This window comes from Chironomus tepperi, unplaced genomic scaffold, assembly GCF_022539635.2.
Source record: "Chironomus tepperi strain 1889 unplaced genomic scaffold, CSIRO-AGI_Ctep_v1 contig_486, whole genome shotgun sequence".
Classification (NCBI taxonomy): Eukaryota; Metazoa; Arthropoda; class Insecta; order Diptera; family Chironomidae; genus Chironomus; species Chironomus tepperi.
The window spans coordinates 455975-475757 of NW_027226608.1; the positions used below are offsets into that span (position 1 = coordinate 455975).

General features: G+C 35.2%; 2 protein-coding genes across 5 annotated transcripts; both read right to left on the reverse strand.

The window, feature by feature from the left end:
• Positions 1-1742: 1742 nt before the first annotated feature.
• MICU3 (Mitochondrial calcium uptake 3) lies at positions 1743-14650 on the reverse strand. 4 transcript variants are annotated; one of them, XM_070652233.1, is made up of 10 exons: positions 14370-14650; positions 8840-9220; positions 8442-8504; positions 7148-7288; positions 6077-6182; positions 5630-5748; positions 5239-5503; positions 4443-4538; positions 4323-4384; positions 1743-2437 (listed from the first exon to the last, which is right to left on the reverse strand). In XM_070652233.1, the coding sequence occupies exons 1-10, from the start codon at positions 14586-14588 to the stop codon at positions 2369-2371; spliced, it is 1521 nt and encodes a 506-aa protein (XP_070508334.1). In that variant the 5' UTR covers positions 14589-14650; the 3' UTR covers positions 1743-2368. The 4 variants fall into 4 exon arrangements, with proteins under 4 accessions (XP_070508334.1, XP_070508333.1, XP_070508335.1 ...); XM_070652232.1 differs by lacking the exon at positions 1743-2437 and having other exon boundaries at positions 3298-4384; XM_070652234.1 differs by lacking the exons at positions 1743-2437; positions 7148-7288 and having other exon boundaries at positions 3298-4384.
• Positions 14651-17504: 2854 nt separating this feature from the next.
• On the reverse strand, positions 17505-19441 carry LOC139099742 (uncharacterized). The gene is made up of 3 exons (XM_070652256.1): positions 19431-19441; positions 18147-19037; positions 17505-17616 (listed from the first exon to the last, which is right to left on the reverse strand). Exons 1-3 carry the CDS (start codon positions 19439-19441, stop codon positions 17505-17507), a joined length of 1014 nt encoding a protein of 337 aa, XP_070508357.1.
• Between the last annotated feature and the right edge of the window lie 342 nt (positions 19442-19783).

Consider the following 19783-nt stretch of genomic DNA (forward strand, 5'->3'; position numbering starts at 1 on the left):
CAAAATCCTCCCTACTACGATTTAAGCCATTCCATTCAATTCATTGTCTACCTCCTATCGCTCGATTAACATAATCTGAGTCTGATTCACATGAATGAGATAATTACAATTCACTTCCTTTACTTTATGTTCATTGAATCAACAGAAAATAGATAAAGAAATCCATTCGAGGATTACTCATGTCTAAAAGACGCAGTAATTTAAGTTGAACTAAATTTGCATTTACGTCTGTTTTTATCATTTTTCAATCAAATTGTCTTCCGATTTTTTTACGTACTTTTTTATTGTTGTTGTTGTTGTGGATAGACTCTGGCTTTTTAATCTTTAAAATTTACCTCCACACTTCAAAAACGTGATTAATTCTTCAATGGATGGGACAAAAAAAATGTTTTTTCTGTGATTTAATTCTGATAAAGACTCTTATACTGGTTTAAACGATATTTAAGACTTTAATCCAAATTATCTTAGATACGGTTCATAACTTATCGCAATTCTAATTACAAATTTCACTTTCGGATTAAGTTGAAAGGCTATATTTTTTTATTTTATTTTATTTCGAGATTGGACTTGATTGTTGAATAAACAGGAAGCAATTTGATTTGGTATTAAATTACAAATTTCCTTTTTTAAATTTTATAAAATTTCGATTTTAATTTAAAATTTTTAAAAAATTCAAATTTAAATTTCAAAAATTTCAATTCTAAATTTAAAATGAAAAAACATTCAATTAAAAAATGTTTTGCAAATTTGAATTAAAATTTTTCAAATTTAAATTGAAAAATTTACTAAAATTTTACTTTTTTTAAAAAAATTTCAATTTTGAATTTGAAAATTTTTAGAAAATTCTTTTTGAAGTTTTTTAAAATTTGAATTGAAAAAATTTAAAATTGTTTTAAAAATTTCAAATTTAAATCTTTAAATTATTTAAGTTTAAAAAGTTAAATCTTTTAAAAATTAAAAAAAAAAAAATAAAAAAAAGTTATATTTTATTTAAAAGTTGACCATTAATTTATTTAAATCTGAAAAAATCTAAAAAGAAATTCAATAATTGAAACAACAAATTTTAAATTAGGAAAAATGTTTTAAAATTATTTTGTTTAATTAATTTTTATTCAATTTAGTAAACATAAATTCAACAAACAAAACACATCGAATTATGATGAAATATTTCACAATAAATTATTAAACATTATAGGTAATTCAAATTCAATTCAAATAAATAAAATAAATAATTTTTTTATTATTTCTAAATCTAGCAACTTTTGTTCAAGATCGAATGAAACTTCAAATTTAAAGTTTCAAAAATTAAAAGGTTTTTTTTCACAAATCAAGTTTCAGAGCTTTAGGAACTTAAATTTTTATTAATTTCAATTGTTTAAAGGAAAATTGAAAATTTAAACTGAAGACAATAAGTTAAAAATATGAAATTGCAATTTTACCAATTTTCAATTTTGAGATTTTAAAAAATTGAAATTTGAATAAAAAAAATAAAAAAATTAAATTTTAAAAAAACTGAAAATTAATATTTCAATTTTATAAAAATTTAATTAAATTTTGAATATTTTAATTTCAAATTTTTTAATTTTTAAAATTAAACTTAATTTTTTAAATTGAATTTAATTTTTAAAAAAAATTGAAAATTTTAATTCAAAAAATTTAATTCAACTAGAATTTCAAAAGCTTTTTTTTTATTCAAAATGCAAAGTTAATGACGAAAGTTAATTTTCACTAATTAATCTCTGAATTTTCAACATTATTTCATAAATTTGGCTATATTTTTAAAATTATTGCAGTTAAATGTCATGAAAGTGTATGAAGAAAAATTACTTAAAAATTGACTAGATTGAAACTACACAAACAGAATTGTCAAAAAGACTAAATAATATTGCTGAATAATGGCAAATTGTGGCTATATTTAGTTTAAAAAATTAACAAAAAAAAAAAATTGATTCGACTAATTAATGCACACTTCGGGTCTAAGTCGGGTCGACTTCGGTTCGTCATCGGATAAACTTCGACTCGACTTCAAACCGACTTTAAGCTCGACTTCAAGCTCGACTTCGACTCGACTTCGGGTCGACATCGGCTCAAATTCGACTTCGATTTGACTTCAAGCTCGACATCGGCTCGATTTCTGATCAATTTCGACTTGACTTCTGGTCGACATCGACTCGATTTCGGCTTGCGTCGGCTCGACTTCGGCTCGACTTCGACCCGATTTCGACTCTCGAGCTCCGATATTTGAGATAAATAAATAAATAAAATGAATATTCGATAAAATGGCAAGATTAAAATTTCAATATATTTAATTCAGCTTCTTTGGTTAAGTTGTGATACTTTTCATTACTGATTATGTCCTTAGACGTCCTTAGACGTTCTTCATTTCCATTTTCAAGCACTGCTTAAATGCTGCCCATCCTTCGGCCTTGGCGGTTGACTGTGAAATGTAATAAAATTAAGAAAAATTTATTAAAATGTGGAAATGGATTAATTTAGGTTATGGGACAGGGTTAGGGGTGCTGAAGCTTTTAAGGCAAAACTTCATTCTAAGAATTAGAAAATTGCTTGTAAACTACAAACAATGTAGACACATACGACCTCAAAACATCTAAATTAATGAATTTTAAATCATAAAATAAGCAAATTAAAAGTTGCAATAAAAGAAATAATAAAAAAAGATAAAGTTCTACCTACTTGCAAGTATGTTAATAATATGTACAACACCTAGAAGCGTAGCTTGCTCCTTCAAGAGTTCAACGTAGTCTAGATTTTAAAGACTCTTGTCTCAGAGGTAACACCAAAAGGTTAATTTAGACAGTCACAACTAAATCACTTATTTTGATTTATTGAAAATTATAAAAGTTAATTTGATGAAATAATCTTGAACAAAAAAGCACAAATCGATTAAGACAGTGATGGACAACTTGTGTGCCACGTCAAATGCAATCAACCGGATGCCGTGTGCGGTTTCGATCAAGGTTTACCACCAAGGTGATCATCAATTAATCCAAAGATTTCCAAACTTGTTTAGTCACGGAACACCAAGATGGTAAGCTTCGAACGAAGTCATACAAGCCGCGGCGAACAAACGATTGACGGCACTCTAGTGTGCCAACATATGCACACAGTTTTGACACCACTGAATTAAGCAACATGAGCTTTTCAGACAGATTACACGTAAATAACACAAATATAAGAAACAGACAAGACAAGACAAGACAAAGCACAGCAAACCAAAAGTTCTAAGCTAAAATAAAATAAAAATCAAAATAAAAAGGACAAAAAACACACCAAATATAAAAGTAATAAAGCTAGTAAAAAAGTTTTTAATATAAAAAATAATTGTCTTTAACATAGAAAAAGTTTATACAATTAAAAGTTTCTTAATTCATCTAAATTGAACACTTAGTAAGGATTAGAGTTGTATTTTAATATAAAATCAGGGGTCGTTCACTTGTTACGTTAGGTAGGGTTTCGAACCCTTCATCCCTTAGAGGTCGGTATCTTAACATACTTGGGATAGCTTACTCTTTCATACCATTCCCTACCTTAGCCTACTTTATCCCATTCTGTCCTACCTTATCTAACCGTATCATATCTTACACGGGTAGGCATGACTTTCCTAGTGTACTCAATCTACTCTAACCTCTAGGATATCTAAAATAGGATGGTGAAGGGTAGCCTAGGGCGTGTAGAATAGTCATTCCCTGTATACCCTGCCAACCCGGGCAAGGTAGGATAGGATAGGCTAGGATTAGAATAGAATCGGATTATAAATCGACCTCAGATTGAGAATTCCAACAATTCCATCGCTCAAATTTTGAAAAAAGCTCAATAATCTCTTAACGTAATAAGTGAACGTTCCCTTATAGTTGCACTGATTTTTACAAATAATATCATAATTAAGGATTAATTTACACTGGATTCAAACTGCACAAATCGGTGAATCGATCCAAAATCCGACACCCGGCATGACCCGATATGATACCAAGTCAGACTCACAACAGCCTAGTATCGGATGTTGGATCGATTAACCGACTCATTCTATTTGGGGTAGTTTAGAGCTCAAAAATTGTGCAGCATTAACTTATTTACAAAAAATTCTATCAATTTTATCTATCAACAAGAACACCATCACTGCATCAAAAGTGAGGTTAAATGCAGCCATTAAGTGTCAAAATTAATTGTTAATATCCACGTGTCGAATGGATGAGGTAATTGGCTATTCTACGGCACGCACGTGATCGAAGCAATGATATAAATGAGAAGTCATCTTCGTCATATTCTTCGAGGTAATTTCCCATGACATATTTGTTATTTACCTTAAATCCGCGATGCAAGCGATCCTTCATGATTGCTATGAACTCTTTGTAGCTTAAGAGACCTGAAATTTTGGGGTTTTTTGAGAATTTTGCATGGAATAATTGAGATTTGTTGCTTACCATCGCCATCCTCGTCGAAAATTGCAAATACAGTGTCTATTAAATGATTACTTAATGCATATCCAGTGCATATCTTTACGGCACGTGAAAATTCATCTGTAAATGGAATGGAAATTTGATATTTGTTACTTAATGACAGGCTAAGGCGGAGTGTTTCAGTCATTTTGTCGGACAATACTTTAGTATTATAGTTAACAGTCGGACAATCGGACAATGGAACAATCGGCCAGTCGGACATTGGGACAATCGGACAGTCGGACAATAGGACAGTAAGACAGTGGGGCAATCGGACAATCGGAAAGTCTGACAATCGGACAGTCTGACAATCGGACAGTCTGACAATCGGACAGTCTAACAATCGGACAGTCTGACAATCGAACAGTCTGACAATCGGACAGTCTGACAATCGAACAGTCTGACAATCGGACAGTCGCACAATCGAACAGTCTGACAATCGGACAGTCTGACAATCGGACAGTCTAGCAATCGGACAATCTGACAATCGGTCAGTCTGACAATTGGACAGTTGGACAATCGGACAGTCTTACAATCGGACAGTCTGACAATCGGACAGTCGGACAATCAGACAGTCGGACAATCGAATAATTAGACAATCAGACAGTGTGAAAATCGGACAATCGGACAGTAGGACAATCGGACAATCGGACAGTCTGACAATCGGACAGTCGGACAATCAGACAGTCGAACAATCGGACAGTTGGACAATCTGACAATAAGACAGTCGGACAATCGGACAATCAGACATTTGGACAGTCTGCCATTCAAAGTCACTCACCTTTCGAGATTGATCGATCAGCCAACGTGTACATCCTCATGGCAATCGAAAAATCTTCAAGATTATTTAAAAACTGACAAAATTGTTTAAATTCCTCAAATGTCACGCCCTTCTCCTTCATATCATGTCGATCAAGAAGTCTATCCAAATAATTGTCATATTCTTCCGTGTCTAAATAAGTATAACGAAGTAAAATTTTAGCAAAATCAACCTCAGATATTTTATCATGGCCTTTTGAGAACTCATGGAACTCCAACTCGAGGACCTGAAAATGAAAAATTGAGAAAATTAGAATCAGTGCCGCATGATGAGTCACAATAAAATAGATAAAAACAGTAAACAAAATGAGTTTTGGATTTTTTGTGATTCACAGATCGATTAGCTGACTCACCTCCGATTGTAAATTCTTCATAAAATTGTAAAATCCATCAAAGTTCAAATCTTGTGTTCCTTTCTTGCCGAAGAAGTGAATTTGAAGTGTTGTGTCGACTTTGTGTCTACGTTGGAGACCTGTGGAAGAGGAATTGTTGGGTATTAAGAATTTGTCAAGTTGACTTGAGAACTATTTAAAGTCAAATTGGCTTGAGAAGTATTCAAAATCAAGCTGAATTGACTAGAATTCAAAGTCAAGTTGACTTGAATGTTATTCAAAATCAACTTGACTTGAGTATTATTCAATGTCAAGTTAGCTTGAGTAGTACCCAACGTCAATCTGACTTAAGTAGAATTAAAACATCAACTTGACTTGAGTAGTACTCAAAGTCAACTTGACTTGAGTAGTATTCAAAAGTCAACTTGACTTGATTAGTATTCAAAGTCAAGTTGACTTGAGTGTTACCTTGTTCATCATCCACCAAATGATCATTGTCATCCTCTCCTTCCTTTCCTTCTTCAACTTCAATGCCTCGTTTGCCACGCCATGCATAACTGAAGATTTTTTCCATCTAAAATTGTCAGAAAATTTCTTTTTAATCAAAATTGAATAAAAAAGTATGCAGGAAGCTCGTTAATGCTTTAATACATGAATGTCACAAAAGCGAACACTCTTTAGTATTTCATTTTATGAATCTAATGATTCTAAATTATCATTTTAACTATATTATTATCTATGTATTTTAGGTATGATCACTAATGTGGATCGCATATTGAGTTAGTTCAAAAACATCAAGTTGACACGAATTCAAAGCTTGGTTACGGGTATTGTCACAACAATAATACGCACATCAGACATTCATACAGACTGTATATTGACTTAGTTTTAGGTACAATTGAGTCTAATTGAGTCTAGTCCGAGTCTAGTCCGAGTCTAGGTCCGAGTCTAGGTCCGAGTCTAGTCCGAGTCTAGTCCGAGTCTAGTCCGAGTCTAGTCCGAGTCTAGTCCGAGTCTAGTCCGAGTCTTGTCCGAGTCTTGTCCGAGTCTAGTCCGAGTCTAGTCCGAGTCTAGGTCGAGTCTAGTCGAGTCTAGCCGAGTTTAGCCGAGTCTAACCGAGTCTAGCCGAGTTTAGCCGAGTCTAACCGAGTCTAGTCCGAGTCTAGTCCGAGTCTAGTCCGAGTCTAGTCCGAGTCTAGTCCGAGTCTAATCGGGTCTAGCCGAGTTTAGCCGAGTCTAGCCGAGTTTAGCCGAGTCTAGCCGAGTCTAGTCCGAGTCTAGCCGAGTTTAGCCGAGTCTAACCGAGTGTAGTCCGAGTCAAGTCCGAGTCTAGGTCGAGTCTAGTCACATCCAACCTTAACAGCAGGGCAACCATGCCGGATCGCCATCCATCCTAATCTAATCATCATCCTGGAATCCAACACATAAGCAAAAGATTTATTTCGCATCACAAAAAACGACATCAATCGTGGATTAATAAATTTTTAAGGTACGGAAGACACAACGAAGCACGAATTTAGTTACTGGTTTTGGACTTACGAAACTTCTCTTTACAACTTTTTTCTTTTCTTTCTCATCGTCTTCCTTTTCCTTATCTTGATTCTTTTTCTTATCGTCTGTATCTCTATGTGCACGTGTGAGATACTTGGCTTGTGCCTGAGTCGACAATAATGCCATGAGCTGGTCAGGTTTATTTAACAATAAAAATGTGGGGATAAAAATTTTGAATAACAATAATCGAATTAATCAAATTAAATTAGTCAAATTGGAGGTACAACAGAAAGTAAAAGTCCAAAGAAAAACAGAACAGAATCAAAAAAAAATTGAAAATTGGAAAAATCAAAGCAAAATTAAACAAAATCAAAAGGATTAGTTTGAACTAGGGTTCGGTCAAGAATTACATAAGCCTGCAATTTAGAAGTGCAGACCTGCAGTTGATGGCTGTATCTTATGGTTCATCCAAGGCTGCAAGTTTTGTCTTCCAGCCTGTATTCTTGGAAGAACCAGAGCTTGAAGTCTACTCAATTTTTATTTGGAATCGAGTCAACTTGAGTCGACTGTTCCATACAAAATCCGAGTAAACTTCAAACTCTGGGACGAACCCTAGTTTTAACACAAGAAATAGAAGCAAATATGTACCCGAATGGATAGCTTGACATAAAATCTAGAACATAAGTCTAATACTGTCATAATTTGTAGTTCCGGATCCTCGGTCGATTTATAACAGTTCATCCGGTATGTTCCGTAAAATAGTCGTTAATTGACCGTAGGCTCAGCTGCTAGACATCATGTCAAGTTATCTACTTGGTATAGTACTCTCCGTCATTCTAGGAGTTTGGCAGAAAACAGAAAATATTGAAAAAAACTTAAAATATTAAAAAAGAGAAAATAAAACAAAAAAGAAAACAAGCTAGTTGAGTAAGTGTTAAGAAGGTATTGAGGGTAATCCTTATATACAGAAGAAAAGCTCGATTCGGGAGATAATGTTTAAGTACAAGTCATTTAATGGGTCCAAATCAGGCACCAGGCCATCGTGACTCTTGCGTGATGCTGGATTTAAACTGAATCCGGTATCAAGTCAGAGTCACACTAGCTTGAGCGAGATTTCTGATCGATTAACTGATTTGTACTGATCGAGTATCTCAGATTTAAATTTTTGATGCTGGAATAGTCTTGGTCTTGGTCATAAGAACCGTTAGAATCATCCAGCAGTTTGTAGAAAGTAGAGAAGCAATAGGAATAGAATGCAGTAGGAAGGATAAACAACAGATAAAATATCAGTAAAAACAAGAAAAAAACTCAGTCAAAAAAAGTTGACAAATTCATTTCTCACAGCTTCTTTCGAGTCTTCGTCAAATTCACGATCTTTATAAGTTCCACCAAGCAATTGTCGAATCTATTAATATTGAGTATACAACGAATTAGAAATTGTTTTCAGTTCCAGTTTCAAAGGGTTGAAAGTTTGGAAGGGCAATGGGCTGAATATTGTCGGAATTGAACTGTTATTGCCGATTTGATCAAGATTGATCACTTAAATTGGTCAAAATTGACCATTTCTGGTTCTTGGGGTTATATGACGTGATTGAGGACCTTGAGGACCTTGATGACCTTAAGGTCCTCAAGATTTTATGAAAAATGTCGTTAAAATTTGTAAAATTCCTGAAAATTTCTACTAAATGTCAAAAAATTTCATTTTATCATTAAAATACCCCAAAATACATCCGTACTTACCACAAGAAATTCATTTTTATCAACCTTGGAGTTTCCATCCGTATCAAACATATTAAATGCAATTTTAAAGCCTGAATGTGGTTTAGTAAGTACACTAAGCAAGAATAAATATTCCGTGTAGCTAATTATGCCTCGATCACGTAACGATCGGAAGAGATTCGATGATCCATGCCTTAGCGATGGCGTAACTGACTTTAACTGATCAATTTCATTTTCTGATAAGCGTTTACGTTTAAGACGTGGACGCGGTTCCTGTTCTACGACTGATTCGAGAAAATCTTGTGGCGTGAGGTAAAGTTGACCGTCAAATTCAACTGAGGCAAATTTTATGAAGCGCTTCTCGCGAGCTGTCAGTTTAACTGCTTTTTCGGCTATTTCATCCTGGAATTAGATAAAAGTTTGGGGTTAATTAGTGATTTTTGAGGGGTTTTGATGTGTTTTTAGGTTTGGGACTTGAGTGAGTCAAGAATTTTATGGTCAAAAATTGAGATTAGCTGCTGTATACTCTAACAGGCAAAGAGGATGCTTTCATGGTTTAGAAATGACACTAATGTACCTAAGAGTGGTCTCTTTGTCTGTTACAGATGCTGTTCTGGTATCAAGTTCTAAAATGCAACCCCAATTCCCCTTGTAGGGTCCAAACATGCCTTCATAACTCAGAAGAACCAATAAGCTACCTAAAAGCAGTCGTTTTGCCTGTTATGAATGCTGCTCGGGTACCAAATTCAACCAAACTTCCCCCATATTGTCCCCTGATTTTCTTACTAAAACCCAATGTAACAGTCAGACCTCAAAGTCAATTACTTAAACTTAAATGATTGTGTTTCCACAACATTTCGATAATAATTGTTTTTCATCATAATACATTCAAGTTCATCGAGTTCAGTTTATTTCCATAAACTGTTTTGAGTCAGGGGTTTTGGAAGTACTTAGTTGCTCTTAGACAACAAAGTGTGTTTTGAAGTTTGGAATTATTAGCTTTAAATTACTGCGAATAAGTGAAATTAATATGGATGTACACTATTGTGCTGACATATAATTTAATTTGAAGTCTGCATTACCTGGACAAATGCTGTAGCATGCTACAGTGTACCCATAGTCATCGAACAGTAAACAGGCCCACTCAGAGGTGTAACCACCAATTAAGGAAGGATAATTATTGTCTCTAAAAACACTAGTAAATGGATGAATTTCGTCCAAAAAAGGAGGGCTAACTCAGTATCAGTTCAGAGCTCATCAATTACTCTCCCAACCATACTCAATAGACCAACGAGCTTCCAACCAAATATTCCTAAACCCCTGCATCAATTACACAACTATTTTACAATTTATCTACACATTTATTTGCCTTTTTTCTTCTCTTTTTTCTCTTTCATTTTCATTACAAATATGGATCATTGAACTATGATAATGCATAGCACATATGTACATTGTGTACTGTAAATCTAGTCTCGGCTTTTTTCAAAGTAAATTTTTCAATAGACATGTGTACGAGATCGACATAATTAATTAACATTGTTGGATCAATTGCAGCATAGATTTATTAATGCGGGGAAAATGGAAATGGAATTAGATTAATACAGGGATTGCGTGAGGTTTGAATTGAATTTACGATGCTTTTAAATCAGATTCAGAAAAATCTAGTGACAATTTCAGAAAAATATTCAGTTTAATAGTGCAATTAAAAAATTATCGTAATTGTTAATGTTCAAGCATTGACAATTCTTAGAACAATTTACACCACATTCCACATTTTGTATGAGTCATATTGACTTCAAAGCTAATATTAAGTAAGCTTGAATCTTATAAATTCATATCAAAAGCATGACATATGTGCAGCATGAACAATTGAGGAAATAAAGATATATCACCGAGTAACACAAGTCAGATGATTGATCCAAAATCCAGCACTAGGCTTAATCTGAGTCTGACTTGATGTCTGTCAAGTCACCTCAAGCCCCACCAATTTAGAATCAGAGATCCAAATCAGATGGTGCTTTAAGTGACTTGGATGACTCTATTTTAGATTCACGCTTGTCTATCTTCCATGTCACTTCAAATCACACTAAGTCAAATTCATGTTAGTCTGGAGTCGAATTTTAGATCGATTAATCAATTTGTGTTGCCCGGTTATATTAAAAAGCTTCATATCAAGTCTCTTATTTTCTTCCGTCTGTTGTCATGTCTAGTGCGTTTCATATATACTATAAATGAATACATGAGCTACAATTTCAACTATTTAAATTGCATATCAACTGCATCACTTATCCTATCCCACTTAATATACAGAATCATAGACTAAACCTTTCTATTTTCTACTATTTTGCACTAATTTCAACTTTCATCTCGGCGATTACCTTTCACGTGTCATTTTATACTTAACATTGCTGGCTGTTCTCAATTCAATTTAATTAATTCTCTGAATCTGTCAATCTTGTTCTTTCTTATTATTTATGAATTCAATTTGAAAGATCACGTTGCCTCTAAGGCATGAATTGTATGAGTTTATCGCTCAATTTTTTGCTACTTTTGTGTCTTGATTTTATTTCGTCTAGAACTTGTTTTTTGGGTTTTCTTATTGTTTTTGTTTATGAATTAAGATTCACTGTAAACTGTGAATTTTTTGTAAGATTTGAGCTTTGGATTTATTGTTGGAAGTTACAATGTATTGTTAATTAAATTAATTATTGTCTGAGATGAATCTGGTTTGGAGACGGATTATACCAAGTTTGACTCAACACCACAGTCAATCTGACAGTAATTTAGACATTTTCTACATTCTGTGACTTTCAGGACAGCGGTTCATAGTTCTAAATTGCCAAATCTAGTTTCAATAGTTCCATATATTCATAATTCACATGCTGTACCTCTGATTGCTTAGCAAACCAATGAAATATGCAATTTTGGACTCAAAGCTTCCTCAAAATTGAACGTATCCCAAAGAATCTCAATTGTTGAGACCAAGACATGTCTTCCCAGCCTTTCCCAGCCTTTCCCCCACACTTCACGGTCTTCTCAGTCTCTGTTTTGAGATTTGTTGAGATCGAGATTTCACAAAATACTCTTTAAGACTAGATTTTGATCTAGATTTCAGTCCCGGTCTCGGTCTTATCCTGAATCTGAGCCTCAGTCCTCAGTTATCAGCGTCAGTGTCAGTGTCACTGTCAATCTCAGTCTTAGTCTCGGTCCCGGTCGCGGTCTCGTTATTAGTCTCGTTCCCAATCTTAGTCTCAGTGTCAGTCTCGAATTTCGGCTCATCAAATCAACTTCTGTCAACCCAACAAACAATCCCAAACTTGAATGAAATTATAGAAATTTGACCTAATTATGTACAGTCTCGTGTTCATAATTTGAGAAACTTGAACCACTTTTGTGGTTATTATGCATCTTTAATAAGCTCACTTTCCCACATAAAGCTTGCCAGCATTGAATGCTAATATTTGCGTAAAAAATAACGATCAACAATGCGTTTTGTTGGGTAATTAAGTGTTTAGAGGCAATATTTGCTTGTTTCATTGAACTTTCACGGTTATTGACATCTTATGGTTAGGACCACTGAGATAGGCACTAATCCCGGACAGCACAAGTTGAGGAAATCTAGCAAAAAGTCGATATGAAGTCAAATTAGACTTAAAAATCTGCTTTAAATCAGCATGACACAGTTAACCCCAAATATGAAGGGTTATGACCCCCAAATTCCCTACCTCCCTTTCTTAATTCCACCAATCCCAAAAATCACCTTTTATTCCAATTTATTCACCATCATAACTCCAACAATCTCTCACAATGTTGAATAAATTCCATCAAAAACAAAATTCTGACGTCACTTTCTGTTCATGCTTTGTAAAAAAAAAAACCTGCTAAACAGATGATTCATATAATTCCGTCATTCAGTCAATGTCAAGTTATGAGCCTATCAATTTTATGATTTTTTTTTTAATTACATTAAAACCGACAAAAAGTCGTTAATCAGATAAAAAAGTTTATTTCTGTTCTTGAGCTGATAAGAGAAAATAACTTGAATTTTTTGCTAATGTTCTGCATGTATGCTTGATAAGCGGTTTAATTTGTGAATGGGGTTTGGGATTGAGTGATGAAGGGACAGGATCCGCTAACAGAAGACCTTGATTTGGTGGTACAAAAATACCATTACGGGATCTAAAAGCGGTCTCTTTTTCTATTAGGGATCGTAGCCCTTTATTACACTAGTTACTTGCTGAATTATTTCCCAAGCCATACTGATCAATTGTGATCCATGGCCTGTCTCAGATGTCGTCTGAAACTGGTTGGTTAATCGATCCAAAATTTGAAATCAGACCAGCGTAATTCTGGCATGGTTCCAAATTTAAATCGAATCAAACATCAAGTCAGACTCTCACTGGCTTATGTTTAGATTTTTGATCGATTAACCGAATTGGGCTATTCGGAAGTTAATGAAGAAGTCGAGTGATTCAAGGTCAAATGATGTTCAAGGTCATGTTGATCAGAAATCTTGAACTCGCAATACTTGTAAGGGTTCATAATGCCAAGACTAGAGTCGACTGGAGCTTAGAGCCCAGCGGAGGCGCTTTTGTGGAATTTTGGAGCCTAGGCTATCAAACTTCTGCCGATTCTGACCAAGACCTAGACTTCCTGATCTCTGGTCTCGAGAATTCGTCAAAACTGAGACTAAGGGAAACTCAAAGTCAGTGTTGGTGCAACCTTTTCACAACAAACCTGAGATTTCTCGTAGCACACTAGTGGACCGAGGCTCACAGGTTACCCATCAGGTGCCCAAACTTGGATAGAATGATGTGGAGTAGAGTAATCAAGAATAAACCTGTCTGTCCGGGTTTTGAAGGGTATGATTCCCGGAAGGATTAAGAAACCGTCTCCAGAAAGGAATCTTGGAGTCAAACCTAATTTTAATGGAACTAAATGCTTCAATTGACAATAGTTTATTACTAAAAAATTCCCAAAAATCTCTCTGAATTTCCGCATATCCAACAACATACAGGTTGACTCTCAAATCGAATCATATCATAGTCAGCAGGACCCTGTGAAGTTCAATGAACCTCCTAAATATCTAAAGTTCTGTCAACTCTTTGTCTTCTTTAACTTCACATTAAAATTCAAAAAAATCATTATTTTCCACTATTTTTTGCAGCTGTTTACAGCAACTGCTCAATTTCCCCACAGATTATCACATAAATTTCCTCAAAAACTTAACATTAATTCATATTTATCCACTAATTTCCACTTTTTTTGATGCTCAATTAGCACTGTCGCGTTAATTAACTTTACAGCATTAAATATTTCCATATTGATAGCTATACAGTGCCCAATTTACAGCATATAGAATGACAACCTTGACTGGATCACCAAAAATACACAAATTATGTCTATGAACAGCTCAGAGAGGAAAGAGAAGAAAATTTACATTTTTTTTTCAGCCTTTTTTGAGACGTAAAAATTGAAATTTTTTTTATCACCCAAAAAAAGTTGCTTGACATCCTCAAAAGTCCCCATCTTATCAAAAATTCAGTCTCACCTTTCGCTGTTGCAGCGCATAAATCCTATTTGAATTAATTTTAAAGGTTTTTAAGGCAAAATATCCAACACATAATCCACCCGTGCCTAACAGCAGATATAATTTATAGAATTTGCCATGATTTTGACTGCCGTTACCACGGAAATGTGACAAATGTCTTGTTGATGTACGCAAAAGTTGGGATCGAGATTGAATTAAATTTTTTATAATTATAGACATATTTTCACATTTCCAAACTGAACTTCCTCGCACACGATAATAATAATGACTAAAGTCGGCGAATGAGAATGTCTAAAAAGGAAAAATAAAAGAAGTGGTAAGTAGGGAAGGCATGATTGGGTTGGTTGGGGGATAAAGCGCATTTTTTGGTTCATATAACATAATACTTCCTAATACTTAAAAGATCCAAATAAGGACAAAGTGCCAACTCTTTTTCCCAAAAAACATCTCAAACTCGTATAAAAAAATGATTCAAATTTCAAAAAACCGTTAATTTTATTTGAATATTCCATTCAATTGTCATTTTTGTGAGGCTTTCTATAGTTTTTTAAAGCAGTTAATCGATCGAAAATCCGTTCTCAAACGGGGTAACTCTGAATTTGTATTAATTTATCATTTGATCTACATCCACGCGCTTATATCTAGTGAAATCAACTTGATGATCTTGACTTTGTATACTTGGAGAGGGGATGAAGGATAGAAGAGGATAGATCATGAAGAATGTGTCATTTGGTGCAATTTTGAATAGAATTTGGGGTTTTTAAACCAATTAAAGCAATTTTAGTCCTAGATCCGACCACATCCGAGTGTAACAGACTAAAATTAGTCGTCCTTGATTATCTTGGCTAGTTATAGTCGAATTCAGTAAGGAGCTGGGTTCTATGTCTCCGGTGGTGGTATGGTATGTACGTCAGGCTATTAATGTCTTAAGGAACGATAAACAGATCAACTGTAATCCTTGACCTTCTTCAAAATATCCGCAACACTCCCAAAATCACATTATTTCCCGCAATATCCTCACATCCAGCCTCACAACAAAGTCATGACCAAATCCCACCTAATCCCAACAAAATCAGCTCCAAATCAGCAACATAAATGTACAAGACATTGAAACAAAAGTAGCTACAAGTTCATGATAAAAAGTAAAAGTACATAAGAAATAATCTTGAAATCTTCAGCAACAATAAGTCACAAAAAAAGCCATTCAAGGAAGAATTTTTGATTGCATTTTTTATGATTGATTCAATTGCTGATTTATATTCACAGGTGATTGAATTTCTTGAAAATGTGACATGAGGAAATGCAGTCGTGATTCACACTGATACTTTATTGTATGTAGCTATAAAGATTGGTGGATGTTTTGGGTTTATGTTGATGCTGATATGGATGTTGTGTGGAATTTGGATGGACCAACAGCAGGTACTTAATCAGTGGCGCAAATGATTGTGAATAGCACCGATAATATGGACTCGACCAACAAGGATGGCATTCTTTTATTTGGAACTGAACTAGACAGAGCTCGACTCGGTCATGGTATTGCTTCATTTGAAGTTCAAGTCGACTTCGAGCTCCGATATCCAACTCTCGACTACTTCTTACAAATTTCTGAAATTGGCAGATTGCACTTAGGGATATAGCCAGCTTTAAAAGTCACCTGAGGTGGGCCATGGATCAAAATTGATCAGTATGGCAAGTGAAGTTAGTGAAATAAGGCTTAATTATTAACCTGAGTAGCACACATCGGTTAATTAATCAAAAATCCGGTTCCAAGACGGTGGATGACTTTGACATGGCACCGGATTTGAATTAAATTCGGCATCATACCAAAGTGACCCGAGCCTGGTGCCAAATTCGATTAGATTGATAACTGACTTAAGCTCTTCAGGAGAGGAACAAGGATGCATGATCCTGAACCATTCATTCCTTGGATTCATCCCTTGATTTCATCAAATTGTCTTTTCTAGTTTCCATGCATTTCATACATTTTAAAGTAAATAGGATAGGTGAGTATATGCAAATTTTGCTATATAAAGTCTCCAAAGTGTCAATTCTGATATTCATATCAAAAGTTTGATTTGTCGTGATAAGACGTAGACGTGATCAAAGTAGAAGAAGAAGACACCATCATGAAGTTTTACTGGTAGGTTGATACTTTAGGCTTAATAACGTAGCTATGGGGGGACTTGTGGGTCAAATTGGACTTTCGACAGCATTGTCTAACCTAAAAAATTCACAAATTCTCCAAAATTCCTGCCTACATCCCTAAAATATCACAAATTTCCCTAAAATTTCCAATTCTTACAGCACAAAAATTTCAATCATCCTAATCTCCGTTCTCCTCTGTGCCAACAAGTTTGAACCAGCTTACAGCAACAACCGAGACCTAAACATCGACGATGAATTTCCAGTGGACATAGACATGGCAAAAATCAAAAAGTACACAAAGTTAAGTGATGTTGAAGTTTCAAATCCAAATGAGTATGCAAGAATCAGAACAATTTATGACTACGAATCGGAAGTGACTGGAAAGATGTGGAACACATTCAACAGCTTATTCCTTTTGGTTTCTGTGATTTTCATACTGGTGATGTTCATATGTATTGGATGTTGTGCTGCATTGTGTGATAAGGCTGAGAATTAGACTGGATAGTGGATTATACCCGAGTAGTGCAATGTAATGTGGAGTTGGTAGGACATTAGTGGACTTTTCGAAGTACAGATGATAGTGGAGGCTACCAGAAACCATTATGCAGTCCGGACTCTACTTGAGATGCCTTTTATGGAGTCCGGACTCCAAAAAGGGCGTCTTTAGTAGAGTCCGGACAACCAAAGTCCTGCCAATACTGACTGTCTTGTTCGAAATTTTAGCTACGTGATTTGTTTTGACTCGAACACTATGTCTTCGTCATTCCGAGCTAGTTCCGGATTCTAGATCAATTAACCCACTTGTGCTCCTCGGGTGTATATCTTATAACACAATAAAAACATAACCAAATGTCTCAAACCAAACATTGAACTTTTATTTAACAATTTCTACAATAAATCACTTCCTTAAATTTCTTCAAAATTTCCAACAAATTCTTCAACTCCAAACTTTATTTTATATCACAGAATCTTTCATTATTGATCGTATCTTTAAGCCTTTGACAATGTTTCCATAACTGGATATGATGGATAGTATGCTTCAGTATTTGCAATATTCTCACCTCTCTTGACACGGAAGTAGCCACCCTCACCGAATGATGGACTGCAAAATTGAAACAAAATTATTGATTATTCCAGAATAGGCAGGACTTTAAGAGTCCGGACTCCACGACGGCGTCTCTAGTGAAGTCTGGAATCCATAAAGGCATTTACAGTCTGGACACAGTCCGGACACCATTAAGGCTTCTCGTAGTTTCTACTGTCGTCCAAACTCCAAAAACGTGCTTCCTTTTTTCGGACTCCAGTGGCGTCCACAGAGTCTGGACTCCCAAAAAAAAGTGAAGTTGGACTTTAATGTAGTCGACTCAACTTTATAGTCCTGCCAATTCTGGATTATTCTCATATAATAGACCAGTGGTGGTCAACCTGTGTGTTGCGGTTCACTCAAAATGCTTAGAAACGCCATGAACTGTGCGGTTTCGGTTCAGGCTTCCCACTAAGGTTGTGCCGTGGCATACAGGTTGCCCACCACTGCATCAGACTCTGGCATGCTCAAGAGCTAAGTAACCTGAGCCCAACGCTCAAAAGCATCCTCATCTAGGATATTAATGATTAAAAACACCATCTACTCACCCCCATGAATTCTTATAGATGAAATAGTCAACACCATTTTCAGTTCCATACCCAACCAACAGTACACAATGACAACCCAATGCTGGACCTTCAGCGACCGAATAAATTCCTTTCTTATATTCCTTAAAGTTCTCATGGATATCAAAGATGACATACATCGGTCCATTATTGTAAAGATAGAATCTGATTGTTTCAGCATCTTGTGGCATTCGTTGCCATCCAGTGACTTTTGTGCCAGGAACACGTGGACGTGAATCAGCAGCATCACATGAATTAACTTGCTTAGCTTCATATGTGTAGTTCCCGTACGTGGCTCCATTCTTCTTTTGGGTATATGTGTAGATGTATTCATCCTTACCAGCATTACATCCAGTGTCGCTGCATTCCAAGCCTTCCTGTTCTGATAGCTTATCACAGATGTTGTTGTACAGGCAGGCATGTGCCTCAATTACACCGATTGTTGCAAAGACATAACAACTTCCGCAGCCACCTTGTTGCTGTACTTTATGGACGACACCCTTATCAGCCCAGTTCCAATAGTCAGGCAAGACTTTGGTTGCTTCAGCAGTTACAACTGGCAACAAGCCATAATCATCCTTTGGCTTATCAAATCCAATCAATGTTGCCTTAAATTCTTCGGGTGACAAGTGCGACAAGTGATTAATCTCACGTTCGAAGAGTGCGACGCCTTTACGGTAGTCGGAATTGTGTGTCTCAATTTCACGGTACTTCTTGATGACATTTGCCTTCCATGCCTTGAAGTCCTTCTCTTGGGGAACTTCGATTCCGTACTTCTTTAGCCAAATGTTGAAGATTCTCTCTTCTTCTTGCTGTTGGTTTTGGGTTAGCTGGGATGTAGCGGTGGCGGCAAGCAGGGTGATTGTGAGGAGTCTGGAATGGATAGTCTTGGTTAGGTTTCTACTATGTTGTCTCTGTTAGGTTCTATTATGTTGTCTCTGTTAGGTTCTGTTATGTTGTCTCTGTTAGGTTCTGTTATGTAGTCTCTGTTAGGTTCTGTTATGTTGTCTCTGTTAGGTTCTGTTATGTAGTCTCTGTTAGGTTCTGTTATGTTGTCTCTGTTAGGTTCTACTATGTAGTCTCTGTTAGGTTCTACTATGTTGTTTCTGTTAGGTTCTGTTATGTTGTCTCTGTTAGGTTCTGTTATGTTGTCTCTGTTAGGTTCTACTATGTTGTCTCTGTTGGATTCTATTAGGTAATTCCTGTTAGGTTCTGATATGTTGTCTCTGTTAGGTTATCTTGGATATTTCCTGTTCTATTGCTTACTTCAAGAACATTTTGATCCTGTTTAAGATTTTCCTTTTTTCCGAACAAATTGAAAGCAAATTGAAAGCACAACTGAAGCAATCAAGCTGAACTGATGATTGTACTGCTTTTTTTCATCTCTTTTATATCAAAAAGATTTTGTGGATATTCTAATTGTGTGAAAATATGGAAGCATAATTGATATTCTAATTTTTGTAGATTTTTGAGTCAGAAAACCTGATTACAAGTTGTAAATATCGAAAAATTAAGATCAAAATTGAACAATTGATGATTAATTCTCACGTGAACTTGAAATTAAAGTTCATGGCTTTAAAATGCACGCAATTTTGGATGTAAATGTAAATTTTGATGGA